Source organism: Siniperca chuatsi, linkage group LG10, assembly GCF_020085105.1.
Source record: "Siniperca chuatsi isolate FFG_IHB_CAS linkage group LG10, ASM2008510v1, whole genome shotgun sequence".
In the NCBI taxonomy this organism is placed as follows: Eukaryota; Metazoa; Chordata; class Actinopteri; order Centrarchiformes; family Sinipercidae; genus Siniperca; species Siniperca chuatsi.
In genome coordinates, this window is record NC_058051.1 from 21479804 (window position 1) to 21507600 (window position 27797).

Genomic DNA, 27797 nt, shown 5'->3' on the forward strand with positions numbered 1-27797 from the left:
TGCTAACTGTATACATTAATATAAAACTGAGAGTTTAAAATCAATAGTCGCTGTGTGATTCGAGGCATCTTCGAAGATAAACAAAGCAAAGGACCTGAATTATAGAACTAGGGGACATTGTAACTGTTATCATCATGTGGCTGCTCTGCTCCCCGTTAACTAACGTTACTGACACAATCTGAAACTGAGCAGGAAGACAGCGTGTGTTTGAGTTGAGAAATAGCTTCAGTAGCGATGTTCGTTCACATAAACGTCTGTCTCAGAGCCGCGACTCCCAAACTACTGCACAAACAGCTAACTTAATGGGACGGGGGAAGTTTAGCTAGTACAGAATCTTAGCGTTCATTCATTCAACCGTTGGTTTCGCTGCCAATAAATCTCCGCAATCTTATGAAGCGGAAATGGTTCAGTTAAAATTATCAGTGTTGGCATTGTTATTATTAATAACCGTTATTCAAGTTAACGGTACCTCAAAACTAAATATTCCCAAAGTGTTGCTACCGCTTGCTAGAAGTACAAAAATTAACTTCACATTGGAAACTACTGAAGGGTGCTACAGATGGTGAGTAGGCAGATAAAACCTGTGAGTGTCACATTGCATGGGGCATGTGTGGCCACATGGCCAAGTACTGTATAAACTACACTGTAGTCAGTTCATGGCAATGTGTGGGGGCAATGAAACGACTAAACCCTTTGAAGTTAATATGAATTTCTAAATGTTCACTTTTGTATCCATCCAAGTTTATAGTAAAACTGCAACTACGTCAACATTGTTATTGTGACAAATGAAGAACTCTGTATATGGCTACTCCACTTATGTACATGACTTGTTTTTCCTGGACATGTTTCTTCTTCCAGGTCTTCCACCAGACCAGAGGTAGCAAGCATCCAGGCTGTGGATGAAGAGAGCAGCAGAGGCTGTTCCCGGAGAGCTGTTCTCCAGGCTCTCTCCACTCAGCCCTCCAGACTGACCAGCATCATTCTGGCTGAAGATGTTGGTAAATACATGGATGCTATATTAATGAACAATTAGTAAACACAAGTAGCTCATCCAAGATTTTTTCCTATGTGTGAGTTAGGAAATTCATTTGTGCATATTTGGTCCTGTTGGACATTTTCTGAATTCCTTTGAAAGTGTAAATATGCATCAGTGAAGAAACCGAGAGGTTTAGACACTTAGTATAATGGTGTTGAAGATCATTGTTTCTGTGGTGTTTGGCATATGTGCCACCATATTGAAGTGTGCTTTGCTGACTGTTCACATTGTTGCTTAGAGATAGATACAAATGTTTACAGGCATGCCAATGCAAGGGTCTAAAGTGAAAAAACAGGAAAAGATGGAATATTTTCAGTGAAAAACAGCTGGAAAATTGGAGAAAAATTTAATACCCTGGAAATTATTTTCACGTTCCAGTTTTTGTATTTTTCTGAGAATGAACTGCAACTAAAAGGAGCAGATACTGTCCAAATGGTGATTACTTAGTACTTAGAGCACCTTAGGTCACATACACGTCACATAAATTAGATAAGGGAACTTGATCAAGCAGCCCAGAATTTCTTGATAGGCATAAGATGCTGGTGCTGGCTTGGTTTTCAAATCGGCTTCTGTGCAGTGCTCAGTAGTTTTGCTGTCTGAAAACTGCACTATGATCAAGATGGTGCAAAAGCAGAGCATCAGAAGTAAAAACACAAATTGTTATGGTTTATTATTATATAGTGGGGAGTAAGTGTTCATCTTTCAGTTGTCAGCACCCCCAGGGGCTGTTATTCCTGTTTTCTATGCAGTGTCAGATTCACTGACATTTTATGGCACGATACTAATATAAAGAATAACTCAGAAAACATAACTAAGAATTTCTAAAAGCTTGTAGTAGGTAAAGCCATGGAACAAGGTATAAGTGCAGTATGTAGGGTATACATTATGTGCATTGTAGTATAAGGTGTGATATGTGTCTGTTATACCAACTGTATGTCGTAAAAATCCCCTGAAAAAATGTAAACCCTGAAATGTGCGCTGTAATCTATTCAAATGGTCTCAGTTCAAAGCGCTGGTGATATAGAAATATGTCTAGAATGTAAAAATGTGCCCTATTCTCTTCAGAGCAGCACATCTTGTGGACATTCTGTTGCACAACACTTTTTCATTCTTCCTTCTTTGCTATTGTGAAATGCTGTATGTCATCTGTTGCCTGTGACACTGTTGGCCAGTCATGGATAACTGGCAGCTGTGAGCATTTGCTTTGAAAGTTTGACACATTTGGTCCTTCCACATAGGTACATCTTAATTGTTTCTTTTAAACAAACAAACAAACAAAAAAGTTCAGACCACAGTCACTAACTCTGAATGTGGCCTAACTCGCTCCAGCTGTTTTAGGTTTACCAAAAACATAATCTAATACAATCTATCGCTCATGTGTCAACCCACTTACAAGACCAGAAAAACCACAACATTTGACTTGATAGATAATTGTAGAGCATTTTGCCAGGAGCAGAGGATAATTTAGAGCTATCACTCTCCATTGCCATTTCCATACATATGATAAAATATGTGTTTTAGTCAGGAGGTAGATTTTTATGCTTTGTGCCTCAACAAGAATTACTGTTCTGCCTTTTTAAATTGCTGTTCCTTTAGAACACCAAGCCATTTATTTCTGAGCTTTTCCTTGTTTGGTGAAAGTGCAATATTGTAGTACTGTACAGTATGTACTGTGTAAATGATGGTTTGTCCCTCTCAGTTACAGGACAGGTGCTGCGTTGTGACGCTATTGTCGACATCATCAGTGAGATCCAGATAGTGTCGACCACCAGAGAGCTACATCTTGAGGACTCACCACTGGCACTCAAAATTCATGCACTGGACTCTGAAGGTTTTTTATATATATACTGGCTTATCACAGGATAAAATTATTCTCATTATAGGCTACTGCTGTTATGGATAATTAAATATCCCCTTAAGACTATTAAGAATCATTTACATCAGTACTTGTAATATTACTTCATTTTCCTATTGTAACGAGTACATGCCGTATTATTTATTTGCTTCTTTAAAGACTATGCAGAGTAATGACTGAGCTGGCTCTAGGCAGCGATTTCTTTCCCTTCAGGCTGGTACTGTGAGGTGGCTGTTTGTTGTTTGACTGGTTCCATTTAGGGCAGACACACTTAGTTTAATGAGCTGTAGCTAAAGCCTGATTCTTTCTGAAGATGGCTCTAGGGCCTGGTGTTTTGTTTTTGTTTGCTTTGGTTTCAAAGTGCATTTTAGATTCCTCAGATGGAGTAGATTTCAAAGGGTCAGAAAGTATCCTGTAATGAAATTCCTATTGGTTTTGTTTTAGCTAATTTGACTGCCAGGAGCTTTCAGAAAATTGTGCTCAGCATCCATTATATATTCAAGTATAGTGACCTCAGCCTTATAACACAAGTTGAAAGGTCTATGCAAATATTCTCTGTTCCTCACCAACTCTCACACACATGTGTTTAGATTTAAAGTTTGTGACTTAAAGAAATAGGGTCTGACTCTTATCCTTTTTTATGTTGCAGGAAACACCTTCAGCACCCTTGCAGGTCTAGTGTTTGACTGGACCCTAGTGAAAGACGTAGATGTGAATGGATTCTCTGACTCTTACAATTCATTACGGTAGGCTTCCCTGTGTTAATACTCTACTCAAACTCCACTGAGCAGTCTGTAATTTTTTTTTTTTTTTTTTTTAGAAAATCTAACTGAAAGTAGACAAAACCTTTCAACCTGCACTGATGTGCTAAGCTAACCATAAAACCACTGATACAGTGATCCTGTTGCCAAAATAGTGTGATGTTTCTGTTTTACTTATTGATTCCTCTTCTGAAAATGAATCATTCTTGAGGTCAGCTACAAGGGGCCATACTTAGTTGAGTCTCTTTCTTTTCTCTCTTTCAGGGTACTTAAATTCTCTGAGTCCACATACACACCCCTTGGATATATATCTGAAATGGAGCGTGTTGGAAAACAGGGCGATATTATTTTGGTGTCAGGACTGAAAACAGGACATGCTAAATTGAAGGCCAAAATACAAGAGCCATTGTATAAGGTAAGCTGTGGGGGTACAAAAGATACATTTCTTGGCTGTTGACACCAGCACAAAGTTGAAATAATTTATTGTTAGAGTCAAAGACAGCCTCACTTTTTTCTGGTCTATTAGAATAGAAATAGAAAAAAAGGAAATCAGAAGAGTAGAATAAGTTCTGGTTAAATTTTGTCCTCTGCTCATCTACTGAGATGCAGACATCATAAAAATAGCAACAGATTGCATAGTAATGACTCCTTCCTGCCTTATAAGTATGTCATAGCAGTAGTGACAGTTAAGTTGTATATCTGTCTGTTTATGGAAACATTATTTTCAGTAATATATAAAATATTTAAAAAATTAACCAACTGCCACGTGCAGTTTAAATGTATTGGTTTGATTTATATCCTTATGTTTTAACACTGCAATAAGTTTACTCTAGTTTGTTAAGGCGGGAAGCTTAAGCTGTATTGCTCCGTAACTATGGTATCCGTGCCACAGGATGTGGGTGCAGCAGAGGTGAGACTGCTGATTTTAGAGAACATCCTGCTGAGTCCTGCACATGATGTCTACTTGCTGGCGGGAACTTCCATCCGATACAAAGTCCTGAAGATAAGACAGGGCACAATCACAGGTCTGACTCTGTTTAGTGAAGAATAAAGTCCATTCTAACTTTTTTCAATTAAAAAAATGTATTTACTTTGTTTCTGAAGCTGTATTTCGTAAACTTACAGCTCATGACGTTCAAGCATTAGTTTGATAGCTAAAATATGAATGTGGTTTAGTCATTGATGTCACTCACTGTGACCAGATGAGTGGAGCAGCTGTGCCATTTTTTTCCATTTCAAATCTGTCTAGTACAGAAAGGCCAGCTCTTAAGCTACTTTGTGTTTGTGTTGTTTCTGTCCAGAGCTCTCTATGCCTTGTGATCAGTATGAACTGCACCTTCAGAACAGTGTGGTTGGCCCTAATGGCAACCAAGACGTTGCTGTGGCCAGTCTGGATCAAAGCACCTCCATAGTTACGGCAGTTCAACTGGGACACATCAACGTGGTGCTGGATCATAAGAGTATCCTTCTGACAAATTGTACTTGCACTCGGTTATTATAATGGTATAATGTCATGTACTTTGCCTTAACATCTTTAGCGGATAATATATAGTATGGAAATTTGTGTTTACTGCAGCGATGAAGTGTTCTTACACCAAATATTGGTTTTTATCAGCATAGAGTCTGATTAAAATTCAAATTAGGAGTAGTATTGTACATGTGGCAAAAATCATGCAAGTTTAGGGCTGTGTGTGTGTCTGTCTGTCTGGCATAATTTTCCTTAGCCGCATCTTAGGCCTTCGAATGCAAGGAGTGTCTCGCCTACCCAACAGCACTCTGTATGTGGTTGAACCAGGCTACCTAGGTCTGTTTCTTGCTCTTAACATTGAGAACATAATAAAAAGTGTTTCATAGTCCCAGTACTTAAAATATGTAGCTAACCTCTGTTTTCTCTGTAATTTGATTAGGTTTTAAAATTCATCCAGGAGACAGCTGGGTACTCGAAACAGGCAGAATATATGATATCCTCATTGAAGTATTTGATAAATCCGGCAGCAAAATGTACCTCTCTGATGTAAGTATGCTTCAATAAAATCAATACGATAATTTTTTAAAAGAATTTAATTGTATATCTGTGTGAATGCTGTATCTAACGCTAGATAATGTGACAGTAATTGTGAAAGTCAGAGGAGTATTCTTCTAAAATAAATAGAAGATAAGAAAATCAGATATTTCATATTTCATCATTAGTAAAGAACACAATCTCTGCTGTAGTTATATAAGCAGTCTAAGCTGTTTTTCTTGCTTGTTTTTATTAGAGGTGATAAAGAGCCTGCATTGCAATAATTTGAATAGGATGTTCCTAGTTATTGTATAATGGAAAACTGAAAACCAAACCTTGGTCATCTTTAATCAGATGCAGCCTGAAACACATCTGAGAGACATTAGAGAAGAGAGATTTAGTACACATTGAGCCTTCCTTCGCTAGCCTATGAGTTTTATTAGCCAATATTTCAAACCAGTGATGAGACAATGGTCACCATTAAAGTATGAACAAATCAAGATCTTGACACACAACATTAAAAAATTACCTCAGAGTCTGTAAAAGTTTCAAACCAGGCTTCTATCCAGAGGCATACAAAGGCGTGTGGTTTATTTTGATTTTGCAGAATGTCCGTATTGGCACTGGTTTCCCTGCGGAGTACTTTGAACTCCTGGAATCTTCTCCAAATGGATCATATCATCGTGTCAAAGCGCTCCAAGAAGGCCTAACTCTCATTGATGCTACCCTAAGAGCTGTTGTGGATGAAGTGAGTTCAACTGCAACTGTGACCCTTAACAATCTGTATTTCAGCTTGAACATCATTATTGCATTAACCTTCTGCCCCTTTCTTCTACTTCAGTAGAGAGAGCTTGATCATTTCCTGTGGCCTCTGTTCTGTTTCAGACTGGAAGGGTCCATGCACTCGCCAATCCAGTCCACAATGAACAGGATGTAGAAATTTACAACCCTATAGTGCTTAGTCCCAGTATTCTCACATTTCCATGGCAGCCCAAGGTTGGAGCTTATCAGTACACAATAAAGGTAATTATTCCCTTTCAGAATGCATGCAGACTTGGTGCTTGAATGGCTTTTAATCTGTCATATGGCGGAAGTGTCGTGTGTATGACACCTTTTGTATGAGACAGTGTTTGTAGTGATTACTCTTATTCATACTTTGCCATGAAACTCACGTTTTTGTCATTTCTACCAATAAGTGGTGTCATTCTGGTGCATATGATGACTCTTATTATCTGGTGCTTGTGACAGGCGACAGGAGGGAGTGGAAATTTCAGCTGGTCTTCTTCCAATACAGCTGTCGCCACAGTGACCGTGAAAGGAGTGATGACAACAGTCAGTGACATTGGCGTCAGTGTAGTTTATGCTCATGATCTACGCAACCCACAACACTTTGGCCAGATGAAGGTAAGTTGATCTTGAAAAATTTATATTATAATCCTGATTACTTTTGATTAATGATTTTATTAGTTTTATAGTCAGCATGATTGTCAATTGTACTTTTGCACCTTAACATACAGTAACAATACAAGTGTTAATGTCAAAGTAGCAGCAGATAATGTCATATTTTCACTCCTCGTTTACACAATCCACTAATAAATAATTAAGATTACACTTGAAGGGTAGACATTCAAACTCAAGTGATCACCACAAAGATTGTTCCAAAGGATTCAAGGAGTTTAAGACTTTCATATTGTGGCAACTTAAGCTTTTGTCAGGTGTTGTGAACCTTGTTTCTTTATTTTAAAAGCCATAAAAACCTATTTTCTAAATCAGCTTCTTACTATGAGCAATTTTCTGCCAAGACAGTTTTGGTTATTTCACAAGAGTTTTGTCTGTGGTGTTTTTATATGTGCTCTTTTTGCTGGTTTAATGCAGGCGGGGTTCAGTTGGAAAAGATGCTGTCACATACTCCCATGCACCAATCAGCAGCTAGCAATATTTGATTGAAAATGTGATGACTTTTGTGAAACTCATGTTGCCAGGCCACTGTCGATTCAACCACACCACTTATTCACTTATCTTTTTATTTTATTTTTATCTTTTTTTGAGGCATGCTTAAGATTTTAAACCAAGTTTTCAGTTGTTTTTAAAAGGGGCTTTTAAAAGTCATGTGTCCCTGCCACCAAAGAGCACTGGGGAAAATATGGACACTTAAAAAAGTGCTCCTCATCATTATTGTTCCCAAAGTAGCTACTGCTTAATTACTTCAGATTGTACACAAAATGTACCTACTTGTTTGGCATCATTGGATTTTACATGCATTTCAAAGCAAAATATATGTATCTGCTTTTTGGAACTAAAATAATTTCAATGTTAAAATTTGGGGGCACTTGAACAACTCCAACTTTGGACACTCATTTGACTTCGGTGTTGCTGCACGTTTTTCAAAGATGGATATAAGTGTGATTTGTCACATGTAATGGATTTATTTCATATTCTTAAGGAGGTCATTCAAGATAATTGAAAACACCAAAGATGATAAATTATATCTGAAGTGCTTATTATTAATCAGAAAAACATAAAATTGTGACATATAATAATCTTAACATCTAACTTGTTTGTGCAGCTGTAAAAATACATTGCAATCTTATAGCTTGACTCTCCCCATTTTACTGTCACTCCCAGCCCTTAATCTAATACTCTTTGATCCTGTATTCCCTCAGGTGTATGTTGTTGAGCCTGTGGCCATGGACTTTGCTCCTTGCCCAGTAGAGGCCAGGGTGGGCCTGGTTCTGGATCTGCCCCTCAGGATTTTTGGCCTATTGGAAGAGAAAGAGCGGGTCATGTTGAGTGACTGCTCCCACTTTGACCTGCAGGTTGAAGAGGAGAACCATGGTGTCTTCCAACTACTAGACGGTGAGCCTGGGTGATCTGACTGGGTCGTATTTTGATGCAACAACATTTTATTAAAAAAAAATAATAATAACGCAATATCCTGTTGTCTAGCAGCTGGTTTACTGTCGTCACATATTGTGGATGGTTTTACTCATGGACTCATGGTAGAATGGCATTCAGTTAATGTCACTAACCAGTGGATGCTCATTAATGGTTCTCATTCATTGATCACTCTGTTTAGTGTTAATCAATATGAGTTATGATTGATCTCACCTCTTGACCAGTTAATGGCCAGTTGAACCAGAGGTAGGCATGAAAGTGTATTGTGGGTATGGTTTATTTAGTGAACATACATGTGGGGCTTATATGAGGAGGGTAATTATGTTGCTCACTTTCTTTCATGAAAATGCGTAGTCTACTTACTACTACTCAGTCCAGTGTGTCGTGTAGGAGGGGCACCCCTTGTGTTCATTGTGGTTGTTGCAGTAATAACTGTAATACAAACTTTAATTATTTAATTTTTCCAATCTCTACAATCTCCCATGAAAGCACTAGTACAGGAAACTTCAATTTTCAATTCACATCTTCAACTGCAGTTTAAAATATGTATTAAATATGTATGTAAAGAAATATGAGTAAAACATTTTTTTTGGCAAATTCGTATTAGTCGTTCACCCAAATAAATTCAATGAGAAACACTGGTAGTAGCCTGTACTTGCCAAACAGTATGGGCACAATCCCCTCTAACACTGAAGCATTTTAAATTTTTTATGCCTTTCAGATTGTCATTACAACATTTATCTCTTTGAAAGTTCCTCTGTTAGCAAGATCTACAGTTTTTCATTTTGGAATCTTGTATTATTAATCAGAAGAGTGGGCTGAGACAAATAATAAGACTCCTCTGTAATCCAGCATGATTTAAGATAGGAAGATAAATGAGTACACCTGTGTGAACAATTGTGGTTATTTGTACATTGTCATATTGCATTCTCTCTTACTCTTTGGCTTCCTCCAACCCTCTGTGCCCTGATCCAGGGAAGCTGGCTCCAGGCCAGGACCACTGCAGCGGGGTGAGAGCCAAGGCCCTGGCCCCTGGGTACACCATGCTTACTGTCAGCTACACCCATGGCAACGTTTACCTCAGTGCCAAGATCACCATTGCCGCCTATCTTCCTCTCAGAGTGAGTCCAAAGGTTTTTGTCCTTCCAGGACCTTGCTCATCATCAACTTTGAGATGTACCATTTTGCCCTCTTAGTGGATATTTCTCAAGGCCTCCATTATTCATGTCCAAAAGCTAATTTCCTTGTGGGTAATTTTTCGTTGTTTATTTAATAGAATACTTACCATACACATTTTCTTTTTGAATGCTATGGGGCATCTGCAGGGTGTAATAATCTTGAACTTTACCTGAAGTCTTTGTTGTGATTTGCTTTTATTCTTTCAACTCACCACAAAGCACCAATTAGCTTTTGTCTTCTTAGGAAACAACTCACTCATGTGCACATTCATACGCACAGTCTCTCCTTGCAATCAAGGCAGAAATGCGATGATCAGCGAATGTTAAAATTTTCTCCTCCTGGGTTTCCTCTGTGCATTTTAATTATGCATTATACACTTGCTACACTGATTTGTTTTCTACGCCTGGGCTCTAGTACTGCACAGGAATGAAAGTGACTGAAACTGTTGTGGTACAGTACTTAATTTAAACAGTATAACACAGATTTTGATGAGGTGACCAAATCTATCTTGAAACATTTTGTCACTCCTGAACCACTGATAGTTTTCTTGCATATTACATTCAGGTTATCAGTACAGTAACATGCTGTTTGATGCACCACTTTTGAGGGTATATATTTTTTATCATGGGATTGAGTACTATTCTTCAAAATATTGCAAACATTTTTGTAATGTTTCTTCACTAGTTTTACCCTGGCAGCTAAAGGTTGACCCAATTTTGTTTCTTGCTGTGAAATACTGTGTATTTCAGCTTAACATTTCCCCAACTAAGTTCCTCTTAATACTAGAATGGCCAAGCTGATATAAATAGATAATTATCTGTGACATTTTGCAGACCTACATTCTGTGTTATTACATCTTGGTTCCCCAAATCTGTTGACATTTGTAAAAGCATTTCTTCCTGAAAGTGTCCTGCTGTAACTGTATGAACTTGTACATTTCATAATATTTGGCAGGCCATTGACCCTGTATCCGTGGCTGTGGTGACTCTGGGATCATCTAAAGAAATGTTGTTTGAGGGCGGGCCACGACCTTGGGTTTTAGAGCCTTCAAAGTTCTTCTGCAACTTGAGAGCTGAGGATGAGGCCAGTGTGAGCCTTACTCTGAGCAGTCCCTCATCTCACAACTACAACCAGCACTGGGTCAGAGCAACCTGCAGGGCCCTGGGAGAGCAGGTGGGATCTACTGAAATTATACTGTTTCTATTGACCATTCATGCCGCCAACTGAAGAATTGTATGGTTAGATTTCATAACTTTTTTCCCCCTTGTATCTTGAAAATCAGTACAGTAGCTCGAAATCCTAGCTTTATAATCTACCTATAGTTATTAATATTACCACTGTATATACGGGCGTGTCCTCGCTGTAGTACTGTGATGGCTCAGAATAGTTAAAGAAATATAGCTGTAGTATTTTTCAGCTTTCAACAGAGTTGTCATTATATTATTCTTCAGGTGCTGGAGGTGATGGTGGGAAACAAGGCCAGTGTGACCAATCCTTATCCTGCTGTGGAGCCGGCAGTGGTCAAGTTTGTATGTGCCCCTCCGTCTCGCTTCACCCTGGTCCCAGTGTATACCAGCCCACAGCTGGACCTGACCTGCCCACTGCTGCAGCAGAACAAACAAGTGGTATGTATGTGGTCCCTTCACAAGGGTCAAAAAGCTTTTCCTTGCGTGTCTAGCTGCTTACATTCCCTTTTTAATACTGGTATTTGTTTTTACATTGATTTACACATTCAAATCACTGAAGAAATGCCACTTTGGTGTTTGTAAAATGGTTTTTAAATTATTTAGTTCTAAAAGGAGACACCTGCCATTTGAAGAAAGCGACAGCTAACTTACAAAAAGACTATTACACATTATTGCTCCTGTAAAATTATTAAAAATATCTTTAGCTCAATGATGATAATGATTATTAATGGGGATTTTTTTCCATAATGGAAGCATAATGTTTGGAAAACTAATTGATCAAGAATACCTTTTTCTAGGTACCTGTATCAAATTACCGTAACCCCATTTTGGACTTGGCCGCTTTTGATCAACAAGGAAGGAAGTTTGACAACTTCAGCTCTCTGAGCATGTTGTGGGAATCAACCAAGGTGTCGGTGGCCAGTATTGAACCTACTATGCCCATGGAGCTGCTGCTGTTCGAGGATGGCAACAAACAGATGAAACTTCACGGTAAAACATTGTGACTTGCCTTAAATCTTTCTAGTCAGTTTGTGTTTTGTTTTTAAGAAAGAGTGGGTTGTCAGCTTAACTTTACTCTTTTGGAAAGTAATGAGGTAAAAGCAGGAGAGAAAGCTCTGGCAGGATTTAATTCTAAGACAGCGTAGGTAGGCGGGGAATTATCCATTCACCTATCACTGGGAATACATTTTTTGTGTGTTTTTGCTGTCTGTTTCTATAGATAATTTGGATTGGTAATTACTGTTTTGTTTCTGTTTTTTTTGTTGTTGTTGTTGTTGTTGTCATCTGTGGCAGGACGTCGGACAGTTCTTGTCCATCATCAGACAGGCATTGCAGCCATCACAGTGACAGCTCTGGGTTACCAGGTTTCACATCTCGCAGCAGCCAAAGTTCCAAGTCAAGTAAGTGAAAACAGTGGCTCAACCACGGAGACATGTCAAAAAATGTTTTTCACTTTCTGAACATTATTTAAAATATTAGTATAATGTTGTTCTTTTAAATTATTTTGTCGTTTGGAGTGCAAGTTATACTCTTTTCAGTGATGCTGTATCCCAATAAACTTGCATCTACATGTGATAATTAAGCTTCTTCTATTGTTCTTTTGATCTATTCCAGCTTTAACTTATTATTTATTTACCTATTTTCATTTATACTTCCAGTTTTGCCTTCATAATCTAGCATTACCAGCATACTGTAATGTATGTTGGTATAATATTTACATTTGTAACCATAACACTAATTCGTTTTCAACACTTCTTCTTCTTCTGGACAGTATGACCCAATGACTCGTGTCTCAGCCACTCTGGAGCTCCTGTTGGTTGAAGATGTGAAGGTTTCTCCTGACACAGTGACCATATACAACCACCCAGATGTGCAGGTAAGTGACAGATTTATCATTGCTGTGGCCTCACATACATATCACTGGCTTACCTCTTTACCCTCACAAGGGTGAACACTGACAGACACACTAGCTTTTCATGGTTTGTTTTACTAAAGAGTAAAATTGCATTTGATATTTCATCATAAAGGATAGTATTTAGTCTTTTTACCATGCAGAACAGAAAAAGGAAATAAAGTTAATCACACTTGTAACAATTGAATTAATTCAAATGTTGAAAATCATTGCTCTACTACACAGTGGAAAATTAATATTCCTTGCCCTTCTACCTCAGTGGGCCTCCTTCTCATAATCCTGTGTGCTATAGGAGCAGTGTTTGGCAGGTGTGGGGGTTAAATAACAGCTAATGACCTGTGTAAGAGGATTTTAAAGAGTGAGTGTGGTCAGAGGTCCCCTTTGATGTCACATGCAAGGCCAGCTGGCTGTCAGAAAAACATGACTGTGACAGTTAATTTTCAGCACTGTCACAAGGCATTGATTTTATTTTGCAGGCGAATTTGGCCCTGCGAGAAGGTTCCGGTTATTTTTTTGTCAATACCAGTGTTAAAGGGATAGTGGACGTGGTATTCCAGGAGGCCCAAGGAACAGCTCAGGTAAGAAGGACCATCTGGACTGTGGTGGGATTAGTTCAGGGGAATACACAATTGTGATATTAAACAACATACTGTGTAATCTCCAAGAAATCCATACTGCTCAAAAATGCTCCATTGAATGCAGAGATTTGAGATTTTGACAATGAAAATATCGCTTTGATTTGCTGTGTGTGTGCCCAGGTTTCACCCATCCACCCAGGGGAGGTGAAGGTGATGGTTCATGACCTTTGTCTGGCATTTCCAGCACCTGCCAAGGCCACAGTACATGTTTCTGACATCCTGGAGGTTTACGTGAGAGTGGTTGACAAGGTCAGTTTCCAGCCCCATAATCCCTCATCTTGGAGGGTCCATACACTGCACCACACATTCCTGAAATGTCTCAATGACATCTAAGCACTACATATGGTTGTCTTCTTCTAGCACTTTCCTTCCCAATTTTTATGAATGTCAGCTTGTCTTGAATTAGCATCATTAGGTTTGACCTGCCTGTGAACAGAAATTATTTCCCTATTGATGGATGTCATTCATCTGTATTTCAGGTGGAGATTGGCAAATCTGTGAGAGCTTATGTCAGAGTCTTGGATGATAATAAGAAGCCCTTCCCAGCCAGCTATTTCCATTTCATGAATCTTAAACTCAAGGCAGCTTCTGCACTAGTCTCTCTAAAGTAAGTAATGTGAAACTTGTCATTTAGGATGAGGATGTAAGAACTTGCAAGGCTTCATGTAAAGTTCGAAATGTCTTTTTTGCAGACCATTAGTGGAGTTCACAGAAAATGATACAGCTGTTTTCCTGGTGAAAGGTATTTCTATTGGTCAGACCACTCTGTCAGCTGTTGTTGTGGATAAAAATGGGAGAAAAATTTCATCTGCACCTCAGCAAATTGAGGTATAATTTTGTGTGAATTTCTAAAATATCAAATTTTGACTCTTGCATATGTTGCACAGGTTGTAACTTTTTCTTTTCACTTCCAGGTATTTCCACCGTTCAAACTCATTCCAAGGAAAATGACTCTGTTAATTGGAGCAATGATGCAGGTATGTGTAATATTGATGCTTAAGCTTTGTCTGGAAACAGCTGGCCTCAGTTCATCTTGCCAGAAGAGTTCAGTTTATCTTCCAAAAGAGCCCTCTGCCAGGACTCTTCTGGAAGATGACGTTAGCCTAATTGCTCTTGGTTTAAAGATCCAGCTCGCCTTTCATTTGCCTCAACTCATACTTTAATTAGAAAACATTTACCATCTATCCAAGAGGCCTCCTAATTACTGAACATTAAACTTAGTAATACAAATGCACTGCACATAATTTTTCTAATCTTGAGTAGTTTAATACACAAAGGATAATAGCTTTCAGCAAATTATCAGACCTTGCACTGATGAAAGCTATTGACTAAACTGTCAGTGTTGTCACTCATGCAAGAGTGATACTCATTTTTTCTCTTTTCCTGTTTCTCTCTTTCAAACTATCCCTCCCCTTTTCATTCCTGCTGTCATTTATAGATCACATCTGAGGGTGGCCCTCAGCCTCAGTCCAATATCCTTTTCTCTATTTCCAATGAGAAGACAGCTTCTGTTAATGGCATGGGCCATGTCAGGGGTGCTACCATTGGTAATGTCACTGTGACTGGACTGGTCCAAGCTGTTGATGCAGAGACTGGGAAGCTAGTTGTTGTGTCTCAGGTAAATGTGTGTGTGTGTGTGTGTGTGTATATATATATATATATATATATATATATATATATATATATATATGAGAGATAGAGATAGATATATATAGATTATGGCTGCACGATATGGTAAAAAAAATCATATAGCGATTATTTTGACAGCTATTACAATTGCGATATGGGTCACAATTAGAGGGAATGATCATTTATGCATCACAATTTTCATTTTCTCTGAAAAAACTATTACAATCATGATGATGTGATATTTGTTGGGGTCTGTACCAAACAAACATGTTTTCTTATATCTGGAAAAGATTTGTAGGCCAGGGCATCTCTGCAGCACTACAGTACTTTATAGTAATGCTGCTTTGTCACACATTTTACCTTTTTATCAAAAAATTTCAGCTTCTGTGATTTGGATATTACAATTGGTCATATTGCACTTTGATAATATTTCGATTAATTGTGCAGCCCTAACATAGATGATGTGGACTAGTGTATGGCTCACTTAGATTTTACAGATGAAAAGCCTATTCTCTTGTGTCCTCAGGATCAAGTAGAAGTTGAGGTTGTGCAATTGACAGCCATTCGAATCAGAGCACCTATCACAAGAATGAAGACAGGAGCACAGGTATGATTATTTTGGAGAAGAACTACAGTATAACAATTACCCAAAATCTAAGCATTACTACTTAAAGTCGCACTGCAATTAACTTTAAAAAAAATTTATTCAGCACTTTCTAGGGGCGATATTGTACTCACTGATCGCTTCATTCATCTCCTTTCGTTTTCTAGATGCCTGTATATGTGATGGGTCTGACCAATAGTCAAACACCCTTCTCCTTTGGCAATGCTTTACCTGGCCTCACCTTCCACTGGTCCACCACCAAGAGAGACATTCTGGATGTCCAGCCAAGACACACTGAGGTACCCTTCACTCAGGTTTTTTGATCTTGCATTTGATATCACAAGCAGTTCCTGCCACTGAACCATTCCTATTTTCGGCTCCTCTTATCAGATGGACTTAAGATGTGCTGTCCCTGCATTACAGTATGATTTTAAAAAAACAACAACAAAAAAAAAGCCAGCATCTGCCTTGTCTCTGCTTCCTTGTCAGCCTCTGCCTTGTCCCTGCTTCCTCATCACTGTTGCCTTTTTATTTGATTTGCTACTGCTATTTTTTTCCATTATCATAATGGTGCCTGTCTCCTTCAGGCTAACATGGAGCTCCAGTCAGAGCACAACTTTGGCATGAGGGTGACTGGAAGAACGAGGGGGCGGACAGGGCTGAAGGTGGTGCTCAGAGTTACTGACCCCAAGGCTGGGCAGCTGGTGGGGAATCTGCAGGAGCTACGAGATGAGATCCAGATCCAGGTACAGTTAGGCCTGTCAACTACTTTTGTTGGACGATATATTGTCCCAGAAATAATTGCGATAAACAAATTTATTGTTATTTTAAGACAATTTTATGCCAATGATAATATAATAGCACAGTAATGCAAGTACACCCTTTCAAAGACCAATGAACTTTTAATTCTTAAGAATATTCAGACATTGAAATTGGAATGTGAAAAAAATATTAAAATATCCTATATTAATAAAACATAAATAAAATAAAACCACACAACCAAAACCATAAATAAAATAGACTCTCAGGCTCTGTTAACAAAAATCGTACTTAAATAAATATTAAACATTTGGCACAGAGGTATAGTGAGTCATTCATTCCTAAACAGGTAGTTCTATCTATTTGTTGCATGTGTGTGTGTTTGACAGCACTGCTGTAAACATTGTATCTGTGTGTCCTTACAGTATATGCAGATATTTTTTAAAGACCCCTTTTATGAACTATTTTGCTTATCATGGCTGCTTCTTCATAATAGAGAAAGCTGGCATTTAAGCAGCAGAGCACTGAAGTTGCTGAGCTTTGGAATATCTGAAGTTGTTAACTTTATGAAGTGATAAGACTGCAGATTAGTTGGAGCTGAATGCATCCAGCTTCAAACTGAATTAATCTATGACATGTCACTGGTGCCGAAACATCAAAGAATGATTAAAGCCCTCTAATAATTAGTTTCAACATTTTGCTTTGATCAAGGTCTATGACAAGCTACACATGCTTAATCCTGAAGTGGAGGCTGGGGAGTTACTGATGGCTCCGAACTCAGCCCTCAAACTCCAAACTAACAGGTGAGTTACAAGTGCCTGCACAGGGCTTTTTGTCTATTCTAAAAGCATGTGCACAGACAAATGTGTGGATTTCTCCAACAACTTTCATTGCACAATGCAAAGTGACAGAAACGTGTCGAGAACTCTGATCAACTTGATGTGATTGTGTTTCTCTCTTTGTCTAATAGGGATGGTGTGGGTGCACTCTCTTACCGGATGCTGGATTGCCCTGACCAGGTTGTTATTGCTCAAGTCGATGATAAGGGCTTCCTCTTCTCTGGCTCTCTCACTGGCATCTCCTCTCTGCTGATCACCTCGCAAGAGACCTTTGGTGTCAATCAAACTCTCATCCTTGCTTTGAAGGTCAGTTTGAGAGCCACTGCATGGAAAATGTTTCAGATTTTGTAGTTATCATATAAGCTGTGTATGTCAGTCTGCTGAAACTTTTATATGTTTCACATTCCAAATGACCCAGTTTAATTGATAAGGGTTAAATACTTAATTGTGATACAGCAGTTTATGGTTTGAAAATATGACAATATGCACTGTAGAGCTAAAGAATTGTGCTTTCCAAAGGGTAGATGTTTGGTTAGTTCAAATAACTTCTTAATATAGAAGACGTACATCTAGGCAATGTTTTTTGTTTTTCAATTTGGTTTTATATAGGAAAAGCATGGCTGACATGGCTATAAAGAAAAAAAGCTGATGTTTTTCGATTTTTATCTTTTCATTTTGCCCCAGAATCTACTGTACAATATTTCAATGTTAGGCCCCAGCAAGAATACAAAAGGGATATTCTGACATGATAGATTTTTATATAGCACCTTTGTAAAAAATATTGTCAGTATATCAAATCATAACCATGTGTCATCATTCTGAGCCTGTATTGTTAGATCTGCTACAGGCTAATTCTCAGTAAGGTGTATGGCCACTCTGTGATCGTAAACAGTAGTACTGACCCTTGAAATGACAGTTGACATTGTCCCTACAGTTACTAAGTGCGGCACTGGTTTTTCCCTTCACTCCTCAGGTGGTGCCTGTGTCCTATGTGCGCTTTAGTACCAGTCCAGTGCTCTACACGCACACCAGAGAGAGCCTGAAAGCCTTTCCCCTGGGCACAGTGCTCACCTTCACTGTCCACTTTCATGCCAGCACTGGAGAGGCCCTACACAGCTCTAACTCCCAGCTTACATTTTCCACAAACAGGTATATCACCACACAATCTATAGGTTCTTTAACACTTCTCATTTTGTTTCAGGTGTTGCTGCCATTTACTGACATAATTCATACATTCATAAACAGTGTGACTCAATGAGTGAAACATGACTTCTAGACAGGCAGAGGATGGAGGAGGATATGTTTTGCAGTTTGTTTAGTGCCCCAAGATTGAAAAGCTATTATCCTGCTGTTCTGGGCTATATATAGGGAGAGAGTACCAAGGCCACTCTCTTGGAGTGGTCTATTCGTGCAACCTCACCCAGCCTTGTGTGACCTAATGTCTCTTTGTATTTTCAAATTCTGCCAGACAGGTCTTGTCAACCCACAAACTACTCACCCTGTACCAGCTGAACAGAAAATGTCTTTCATTTAGAAGGTGTTTATCCATCATTGTTCTCTACATTGTTACAATGTAAAAATGGCAATGGCAATTTTTTTTTATTTGAATGTATTTGACATGGTGTATTTTTATGATATTGATCCACACAAGACATATCCTCAACATTAACAATATTTTCTATACTTAGCCAGTGCTATGATACACCATACCATTCCTCTTTGTTGTTTAAACAACCAGAGTAGTTGAGGTCATGGCAGAGTTAAGTCGCAGGTTGTGCGTGGAGTTCACAACATTAATATAATGGGCTGTTCCTTCAACCTAATTTCAGATGCAGTTATTTCCACCTGAGTGAGTGGGAATGGGACTGTAGGGCAGGGAGGAGCATTGCTGCTCTCCCAATGAGGGACTCCCTCATCTGTCTGCACAATAAATTGATTCTGTAACCTTGTTCTCCAGGTGCTGACAGAGAATTTTAGGGGAAAAGTATCAAAATCTGAGTGGTAAAGGGCTGATAGTCTTGGGACTAAAAGGGTTGGCCTGTGATTAGATCCTATTGAGTCTCCAAGGAGCCAATTAGATTTTACTGGTATCTGAGGTGGGAGCAGTTTGGCCCCATTTGTTCAGAACATATGCTTTGGGGATGGAAGCCAAAAGCAAGACGTCTTTAAGGGGGGGAAAAAGAAATAGGATGTAGAACTATTGCAGCAGGAAATAAAACACTTAACAAAGACAATGCCATTTATATTTGCAAATTAGTTTAATGGAATGACAGATAAGGTGTAGGGGGATGAATGAGGTTCGTGGATGAAAGGATTAGGGGAGTTGAGCACAAGGTGATGAACGGAGGATCAAATGGGGGAAAATGACAGGAGCATGGGGTGTTGTAGCGAGGTACAAAGAGGGAAATTGCATTAGGTGTAGCCTTTGCTCCTAAGTAACAATAAGTTAATTTAAACTGTATTAGTTCGCAAATTTTCAAGTCTGTCTTAATACTTGCGTGCCTATATGTATGTCGAAAAAGTTTTTGGTTGCTGTAATTGTCCGTACTCTCTACTGGAGAGTATACTAACACAATTCAGTGTAAGTGATGATGTACAAAATCCACAGTCCTCGTTCTGTGTAAAAATAAAAAGTTCAGCTGAAGCTAATATGAAGCTTCAGCATAAGTTAAAAAAATGAAATGGATGTCTTCCAATGTTAGTATTTTTAGTACAGTTTCCTCTAAATTTTTCCTTGTTCAGTGTTTAAAATAGATCAATAAATAATAATTAATACATAATACAATTTGTACATCTGTTCTGTCCTGCAGAGATGATCTGGTGCAGGTGGGGATTGGTCCTGGTAACCATACTCTGACAGTAAGGACGATCAACGTAGGCCTCACTCTTCTTGCAGTGTGGGACAGTGAAAACGTGGGTGTGGCGGACTACGTTCCACTACCTGTCGAGCATGCTATCCACCCACATGAGACCCACAGACTGGTGGTGGGGGATGTGGTCTGCTTCACTGCCCAGTTAACCAGCCCAGATGGTGAGATATCTACATGTTTTTTACTCAACAGACATACTGAATTGTGTATATGTGTAAGTGATCAGAAAAAACAACAGAAAGCACAAAGGAAAAACATTTGGAAAGTTAATAAAAATGTTGGCTTTAGATTTGTCACTCAGTCTAGTTATGTAATATCTACTTTTGTGTTCTTCCACAATCTTTATGCAGTTAAATTTTATTTGTTCTCTGTGATTAAGTGGAATCAGAAGTATCTATCTGGCAATTTCCTTTAAGGAAGGAAGAAGGTTCTTCTTTTGGCTGAGGAGATCCCTATATTTATTTGACATTGCATATTATAAGCCGATTTAGTTTAGCAAAGTGTACATATTTTTCAAAAGCTGGACATTATCTTCCCTTCTCTGCAGGTGGTCATGGTATTTGGAGCTCCTCAGCTAATGGTGTTCTTCAGGTGGACCCCAAAAGTGGTACAGCAGTAGCCAGAGACTCTGGGACAGTTACCGTGTACTATGAGATTCCTGGTATTTTGAAAACATACAGAGAGGTATGTTATCTGTAGGTGGTAACTACTATGTTACCTGCAATGCTTCACTGACAGACTGTGTGATAAAGCATGAAGTGTGCCCTGGTATATATTGTGTCCCTTTTTAGTCATGGCTGTGATGAACGAGCTACAAGAACTTAGTTCTTAGTTCTTGTAGCCGAGTGTTCTAATTATGCAAATGTCTCTGGTCTCTTTATTTCTACTCTCGACATCTCTGTTCTCCAGAGACTTTGATCGTCTCTGCCAGTGCATCATACTGTATCAATCCTTCAGCAATATGTCACGATGAAAATAAGAGTACAACAGATGTATAGTATATCCGTCATCACCTTTCAGTAACACATTGTTTCTGCCTAATGTGTGTGTACATGGCATTACCGCTGGAAAGGATTAATTGGCTCTGCTTCAGAGTGTCACCATACTCCATCCAGTCATGCTCCTTCCTGCTCGTGAGCTGAATTTTACCTGCATGAGTTTGGTGTGCGGTATTTTAAACAGAAAGGCGCTCTCAAACATTCTAACGAAATTAACTGAATGAAGATGTTTTATTTATTTTTTTTATCAGTGTGAGAGGTGACATTGATAAAGGTAGCAGTAATGTTATATTAAATGCTCAGCTGTGTTTTAATTAGTTTGTTTAACTGTGATTGATGTAAACAATAATTGTTTACATCAATCACACCAGACCAATTGTCAGGAACCAAGTAAAAAAAAAAGCCAAAAGGACAAAATTGTAAAAAGAAAAATTGCTTAAATAACGTTGGAAATTTTGATAATAAATGACAAAGGTAAATAAATCATAATATAACATAAGAAACTAGAAAAATACAAAAATCAGGGCCCAAACTCAAAGGAGGTCAACTAAGCAATAAAGAAACTAAAGCTTCAGCCTAACTCAACATAACTTAACAGACCTCCCTTCCAAATGACGCACAAGGTTATATACACACATAGACTAGCCCTAGACAGACACAAGGGGAAACCTGACTAACAACAACATTAAACATCTAGCAAACTTAAAGATATCCAAACATAAACAACCTAACAAAAGAAATGATCTACAGTTCAATTAGTTGTGGATGTAAATTATAATGTGATTATTCCAAGCACACTTCTTCTTAGGATTTATTAGCTGATTTCTTTCTCTTTTTTGGTTCTGTAGGTAGTAGTAGAAGCAACAACAAGGACAGCAGCTATGGCGCAGGCTACACCTGTCAGGAACGGCAAGGAAACAAAGGTCCTACTCACTACCAGAGAGAAAGGGACCAACCTCATTGGTACGGAACTGACTCAGTTTTGGTGAAGTATTAGTTAAAAGAATATTTCCACATTTTCGGAAATACACTTAAGTTGCTTCCTTGCTGAGAGTTAGATGAGAAAATTGATGCCACTCTTATATCTGTATGGTAAATATGAAGCTACAGCCAGCAGCCTGTTAGCTTAGCTTAGCACAAAGACTGGAAAAAAGGGGGGAACCGGCTAGGCCTGGCCCTGTCCAATGGTAACAAAATCCACCTACCAGCACCTGTAAAGCTCATTATTTAACATGTTATAAAGTGTCCGCTGGTTGACTGGCAACTGCTGTTCAGAGCCAAGAAATTGTCTGGCGTATAAATCTCCTTAAAAGAGCAAATTGTAATTTTTACACTTTCTTTTTGTATGGATCAAACAAACAATATATAAAGTGTTAATTAGTAGGCTTTAGAGGTGTTGTCACCTTTGGACAGAGTCATGCTAGCTGTTTGCCCCAGTTTCCCGTCTTTGTGCTAAGCTGATCAGCTGCTGGCTGTAGCTTCATATTCAACGGACAGACTCTAGAGTGGTTTCAATCTTCTCTTCTTGTTCTAACCCTCCACCAGAATGTGAATAAGAGTATTTCCCTAAATGTCAAACTTTTGCTTTTCTTAGCTGTAACTGCCCTACTGAAAAACTAAAGATCAAATCAATCAGGCATTAATATAATTTTTTTTTAATTAATAAGTGTGTAATGAAGCACAAAGATTTTGTATCTTATGCCAGTGTGCTCTACCCTGCAGGAACCTGTTCCTCTTCCCAGACTGAAGCTATTTCTCAGCTGCAGCCAGAAACCTCTGTCAGCTGCCATCTCAGCTTTACCGGTGCTGTTGACTTCTCTGCTAATGATGTCTTCAAAACACACACCAGCTTTGACTCCAGCATTGGTAAGGCTGATCTGAATTCAGACCAGAGATCCCGTTCATGGTTTAATTTGGGGCATCGTAGCAGGGTCCAGTCCTGAATTTTTAATTTTGGTGTGGGGGCTATCCTTCCTTTTACACAGATTGTACTGGTTGAAGACTATCTCTTAACTGTCCATACTAATATTGCTTGTTTTGACATTCACATAATTTTCTACCCTTTTTAGAAGCCTTCAGTTTTCCAAAATAAAATTACTTTTAAACCTAACCTACGTACTGTTTATGCGTATGCTCTGGATGACTGTCTGGAAAATACTGTTTACAAGGGCAGAATCAATACCTGCATTGCTCTTGGAGTGAATTTAGCAGGGACTATAAAAGGTGTCCAGGTGATTTATTGAACTGCGATTCCCTGTTGCTTGAAAGCACTGGTCTAATTGTTGGCTTATCTCTGAGGGGATCCACTGTGTGTGTACAAGGCTGTAACAACTCAGCTGAATCCCACTGAGGTCCTAATGGGAGCATGTGGTTGTGAAATGATCTGCCTGACAAATTTAAAGATTAGAACTGAGCAGGAATATATATTGTTTTACCTTTTATTGCACCTTTTTGAGACCACATTGACACTAGGGATGACACACTGTGACATAGTCCTAGTCATTTCTTGTCCCAAATGCACACATCAATCTTGAACCATCTCCTTTCCCTCTGTGAATTCTTGCCCCAGGCCTCTACACATGTTCCATGACCTTGCAGCCAATGACTGACCAACAGACCCGTGTACTCAGCATGTCCATGACCAACCTGCTGGTGAGGGCAGGCCTGGAGGGCAGTGCCTTCTCTGGGGAACAAGTCAGCGCTGTGCTGCCCATAGAGCCAGGCCTCTACTCTGACCAGACTGAGCTGCTGCTCTCAAACCTGCACCCATCAGCTGAGCTCACCATCTACGGCCCCACTGCTGCCCTATCCAACATGGAGGTCAGGCAAAACATCGTTTCTAGTAGAACCTCTAATAAAATGTGGCATTGTTGCATTTTTACAGTTAGTATGAGCCTTGTTTAAATAAACTTCCTTTTAAGAACAAAGTATATATGTATACAAGCTTTTCCACGTCTTTAGGTGGTGTCTACTTCTCCCAAAATTGCTGTCCAAGAGAAGGAGGTACACCATGACTTACCCAGTTTTTCAAAGTACACCATCAGCGCTGTGGACCCTCAGGCAGCAGTCTCTGCTTCTATTTCCATAAGCAGCACTTCCTGCGGCCAGAGTCTCATCATTCCAGTCACTTTGATTCACGTGGCTGATTCCAACACTGCCAAGCAAGGTCAGATATCCTTTTAGTGCAAATGACAATGACAAGTCACTGTGCCTCAAGCCACAAGGTCATGTTGTTACACGTTATGTGTAAGGTCACGGGAAAGGTAGCAGGGTTGTCACCTTTTCAAAAAATCAAGTTTGAACAAACGATTTAGTTTAGATTTATTGTCCCAGAGGGAGATTTGCTTTCACAGCCAGTACAGCACAGAAACATATGGATATAGACAACACAAAAAATCTTCATGTATACATTCATACATACTGCTCACAGCAGTGTCAGCGAGGCACTTTGTTCAGGGCTGCTATGGCAGAAGGGACCAAATTCAATGCAACCCACATAGCCTAATCCTAAAATACTTTGTAGAAGGAACGTTGGAGTACAAGTCACGGCCTGTTGTGCTTACACACTGAGAATTTAAACTTTGAACAGATGATTTCAGATTGAATATTTAACGTTTTCCCGTGTTCTTACAGTAGTTTAAATTTAAAATGAATTAAAAAGTGACAGTCCTAAAAGTAGTCATGAAAAAAGGAAATCTGTGTATTGACATAGCTTCAGAATGTAGCTATTTTTCTGCGTTTCTTTAACAACTTATTTAACAAAGAAAACTCAATGTATCGTTCAATAATATTTCTGTCATCTTTAGGGCATAAGCACAAAGCAGATTTTCAGAAACCATAATTTCATTCAGTTTTCAAATTTCACTTCCATGTTACAAGCATCATTATCCCTCAGTGCCATAGCTAATGTTTGTTAGTGTGTCGTTTGTTCTCAGCACTTTGAGGAGGTTTTGACAGCCTGCTAATCTCATCCAGCGCTCTCTCTCTCAGCAGCTCCTCTTTCAATTGTTAGCATGGAGGAGGGCCACACCCTGCACAGCTTCATAAACTGCTACCAGATGATGTTCTTCACCCTGTTCGCTCTGCTGGCCGGTACAGCTATCATCATCATAGGTGGGTCACCTCATTTCTGTAGGAAATGCTATGTTTGTAAGACTGAGGTAGTCAGAGGTACTGTAATACAAATAAAGGGTTTGAATACCTGGATTATTTTGTATGATAATAAGGAACTTTTATGCACTGGTAAGTGTTTGGTTTCATATGAATTGTTTTCAGTTTCATCTTCTCATTCTTTCTTTAATGGAATTAGTTTATTTGAGACTGGAGTGTACAGTACAGTGTTGGGGTTTTACTTTTGTTATTATGCTGTAATTTCTTTTATATATATTTGAAAATGAACACCTCCAACATTGCAAGGCACTGGGTCATCTTGTCTTTCATAACAGAAGGAATGGAACAAGTTCCTTCACAAGTGAAGTGTGAAGTCATAAATTGACAATCTGTTTTCATCAATGGGAGGTTGCGATTTGAAGCACTTAAAGTTGTGAAAGCATTGTGTGATTCCCAGGAGGTTTTTTTTGATACTGAGCTCTTCAAACACTGTGATGATGTGTTTTTAAATTTGTTTTATCCCCTGCAGTCCTCCACACTGTGTTCTCTCCAAGGGAACAAGCTTATCATCCTGCTTTCAGGACACCACCCATTGCAGGTAGGACACTGTGACACCTTCCCACTAAAGCTATTAAGTAAATAAAGACTAAAGCACACATTCAAAGGGATATACCACTAAATGTCACTTGAGCTCCATCTTGCTTTGGTTTCAAATGAGTAAAGAGAAGGTTGCTCAACCTCTAAAAATGTGATGCCACTAGGCTGTAAAGTTCCACTGAGAATTAATTAGAAAAGATAGAGGTTCTGACAGCATCCAGGACAATTTCCAGGTGTCAGAATAGATTTTTTTGAAGAAATGCCACCTCACCCATCGTAAATTAAAGCTCATTTGGATGTAAAACCAAGCCAAAAAAGCATTGTATCAGTCCCCAAGTCTCCATTTTATTGCGAATGATGCCGCTGCAGGTGGTGTTTGATGTCACAATTTATAGCCTGTGCTCTGGCTGCTACAGTATGTTTGGGAGGGATTTATGCATGTTACCAGTACAAATTAGACTTAGAATTAGACTTTCTTTTCCTTCTGCCATATTTGTCCAAGTTAACTGATTTGCTCCATTTATTTCTTGTTTATAATATTTTCTCTCCACAAAGTGACTGGTCTATTCTGCTATAGATGCTTTATTTACTCAGTGCTATATGTGGCTCTTTTTTAGGCTTAGACTCTCCAGTAGCAAATTCCTTCAATCACAGAATACCGAGGACGGACCCAAACAGCAGCCCCAGGTCGCGTCTCTATTCTCCAGACTACAGGTCCTGATGAAGATCTATGTCTGGTCTGTATTCTTCAAAAGTAGAACACCACAGGCCATTAATGCGTATTGAATGTGCCTCTGTCGCTCAGTAGGAATGCTATGAGATGTGACTGCAAAATCTCAGTTTCATTCAACTGTCTTCACATGTTGGTACAGATGCTTAAATGAAACTTAATCTTAAAAGATCTGCAAGATGATAATAATAGGGCTATTTTCTTTGTGTGTATGTTTTTTTTGTGTGTGGATACAGGTTTATATATATATATATATATATATCTTTTGTGGTTTGCCATGGAAATTGCTTTTATACAAAACCACTCCTTTATTAACTGACATCTTTCGAAGAGTTTGAAGATTGCTTAAAAAAACAAATCACTAGTTTGACTTAAATAAGGTTGCTTTTTGTGTTTGTTTGGTCTTTACTTGTGTGCTACTTATCATATTTGACATGTGAAATTTGGAATGTGAAACTCAGGATGAACCTCATTCTTGTATTACAGAAAGCAAATGTTAACTTGAAAATGTTTATTTTTATGAGCGGAAAATGCCCTTCGTTATGTTGTAGCTTGTACATTTTGTGAAGATGCTGTCCACTGAAACCGTCCTCCTCATAACCCTTCAAATGTGCATAATCCTAACCGGGAAAAGGTTGGTTTATTTCTGTTTTGGGCATTTTGGGGGAAATTTAACTTCCCCATTATTCAACATTACTGAGTTTTTGAGCCACAATACATACTGTCGAATTCATTTAATGTGAAACAGTTAAGGAATATGAACCATCATTCAGTTTTTATCCCGGTGTTGCTTCAGTGCAAAAGCAATCAAATGTGACCTGGTCTCATTTCTGAAAATGTAATGTTTCTGTTTGTTTTCTTTTTTCCTGACCGCATTTCCGGTAAGAGAATACTGTAGCACTGTTGAATTGCCGGGACATAAGAGTTTGACTTTGTTTTAAATTAGATATTTGTGTTTTTAAGGAAAATGTTGACAAGGAGAATCGTATTTATGTTAGCTAGTGAAATTCAGTATCACTGTAAGAGGAGAATGTGTGATGATCACATGGCTTAAGTGCTGTTTTTGTGTTTAAGATTCATAGCCAACCCTTACAATCATATCTGAACAGCTTTCGGCACATAACAGACACAAGTTTGTTTGCTTGTGTGAATATGCTCTTGCCTTTGCTAATTAAAGTTTTTACTTTTCACGTTCA

The 27797-nt window shown here is 38.8% G+C and overlaps 1 protein-coding gene across 2 annotated transcripts; it reads left to right on the forward strand.

The window, feature by feature from the left end:
* The first annotated feature begins 396 nt into the window (after positions 1-396).
* Positions 397-27797, forward strand: nup210 (nucleoporin 210). Of its 2 annotated transcripts, none has more exons than XM_044210846.1 (40): positions 397-562; positions 859-998; positions 2736-2867; positions 3541-3637; positions 3917-4067; positions 4545-4677; positions 4954-5112; positions 5388-5456; positions 5560-5666; positions 6262-6402; positions 6540-6677; positions 6903-7058; positions 8318-8510; positions 9525-9670; positions 10683-10901; positions 11180-11353; positions 11713-11905; positions 12209-12315; positions 12687-12791; positions 13304-13405; positions 13586-13714; positions 13945-14072; positions 14158-14293; positions 14380-14442; positions 14904-15083; positions 15621-15701; positions 15866-15997; positions 16286-16444; positions 17169-17260; positions 17428-17602; positions 18270-18445; positions 20107-20327; positions 20714-20850; positions 22013-22127; positions 22887-23030; positions 23734-23984; positions 24126-24330; positions 25155-25277; positions 25804-25872; positions 26489-27797. In XM_044210846.1, exons 1-40 carry the CDS (start codon positions 402-404, stop codon positions 26590-26592), a joined length of 5643 nt encoding a protein of 1880 aa, XP_044066781.1. In that variant the 5' UTR covers positions 397-401; the 3' UTR covers positions 26593-27797. The 2 variants fall into 2 exon arrangements, with proteins under 2 accessions (XP_044066781.1, XP_044066782.1); XM_044210847.1 differs by having other exon boundaries at positions 25158-25277.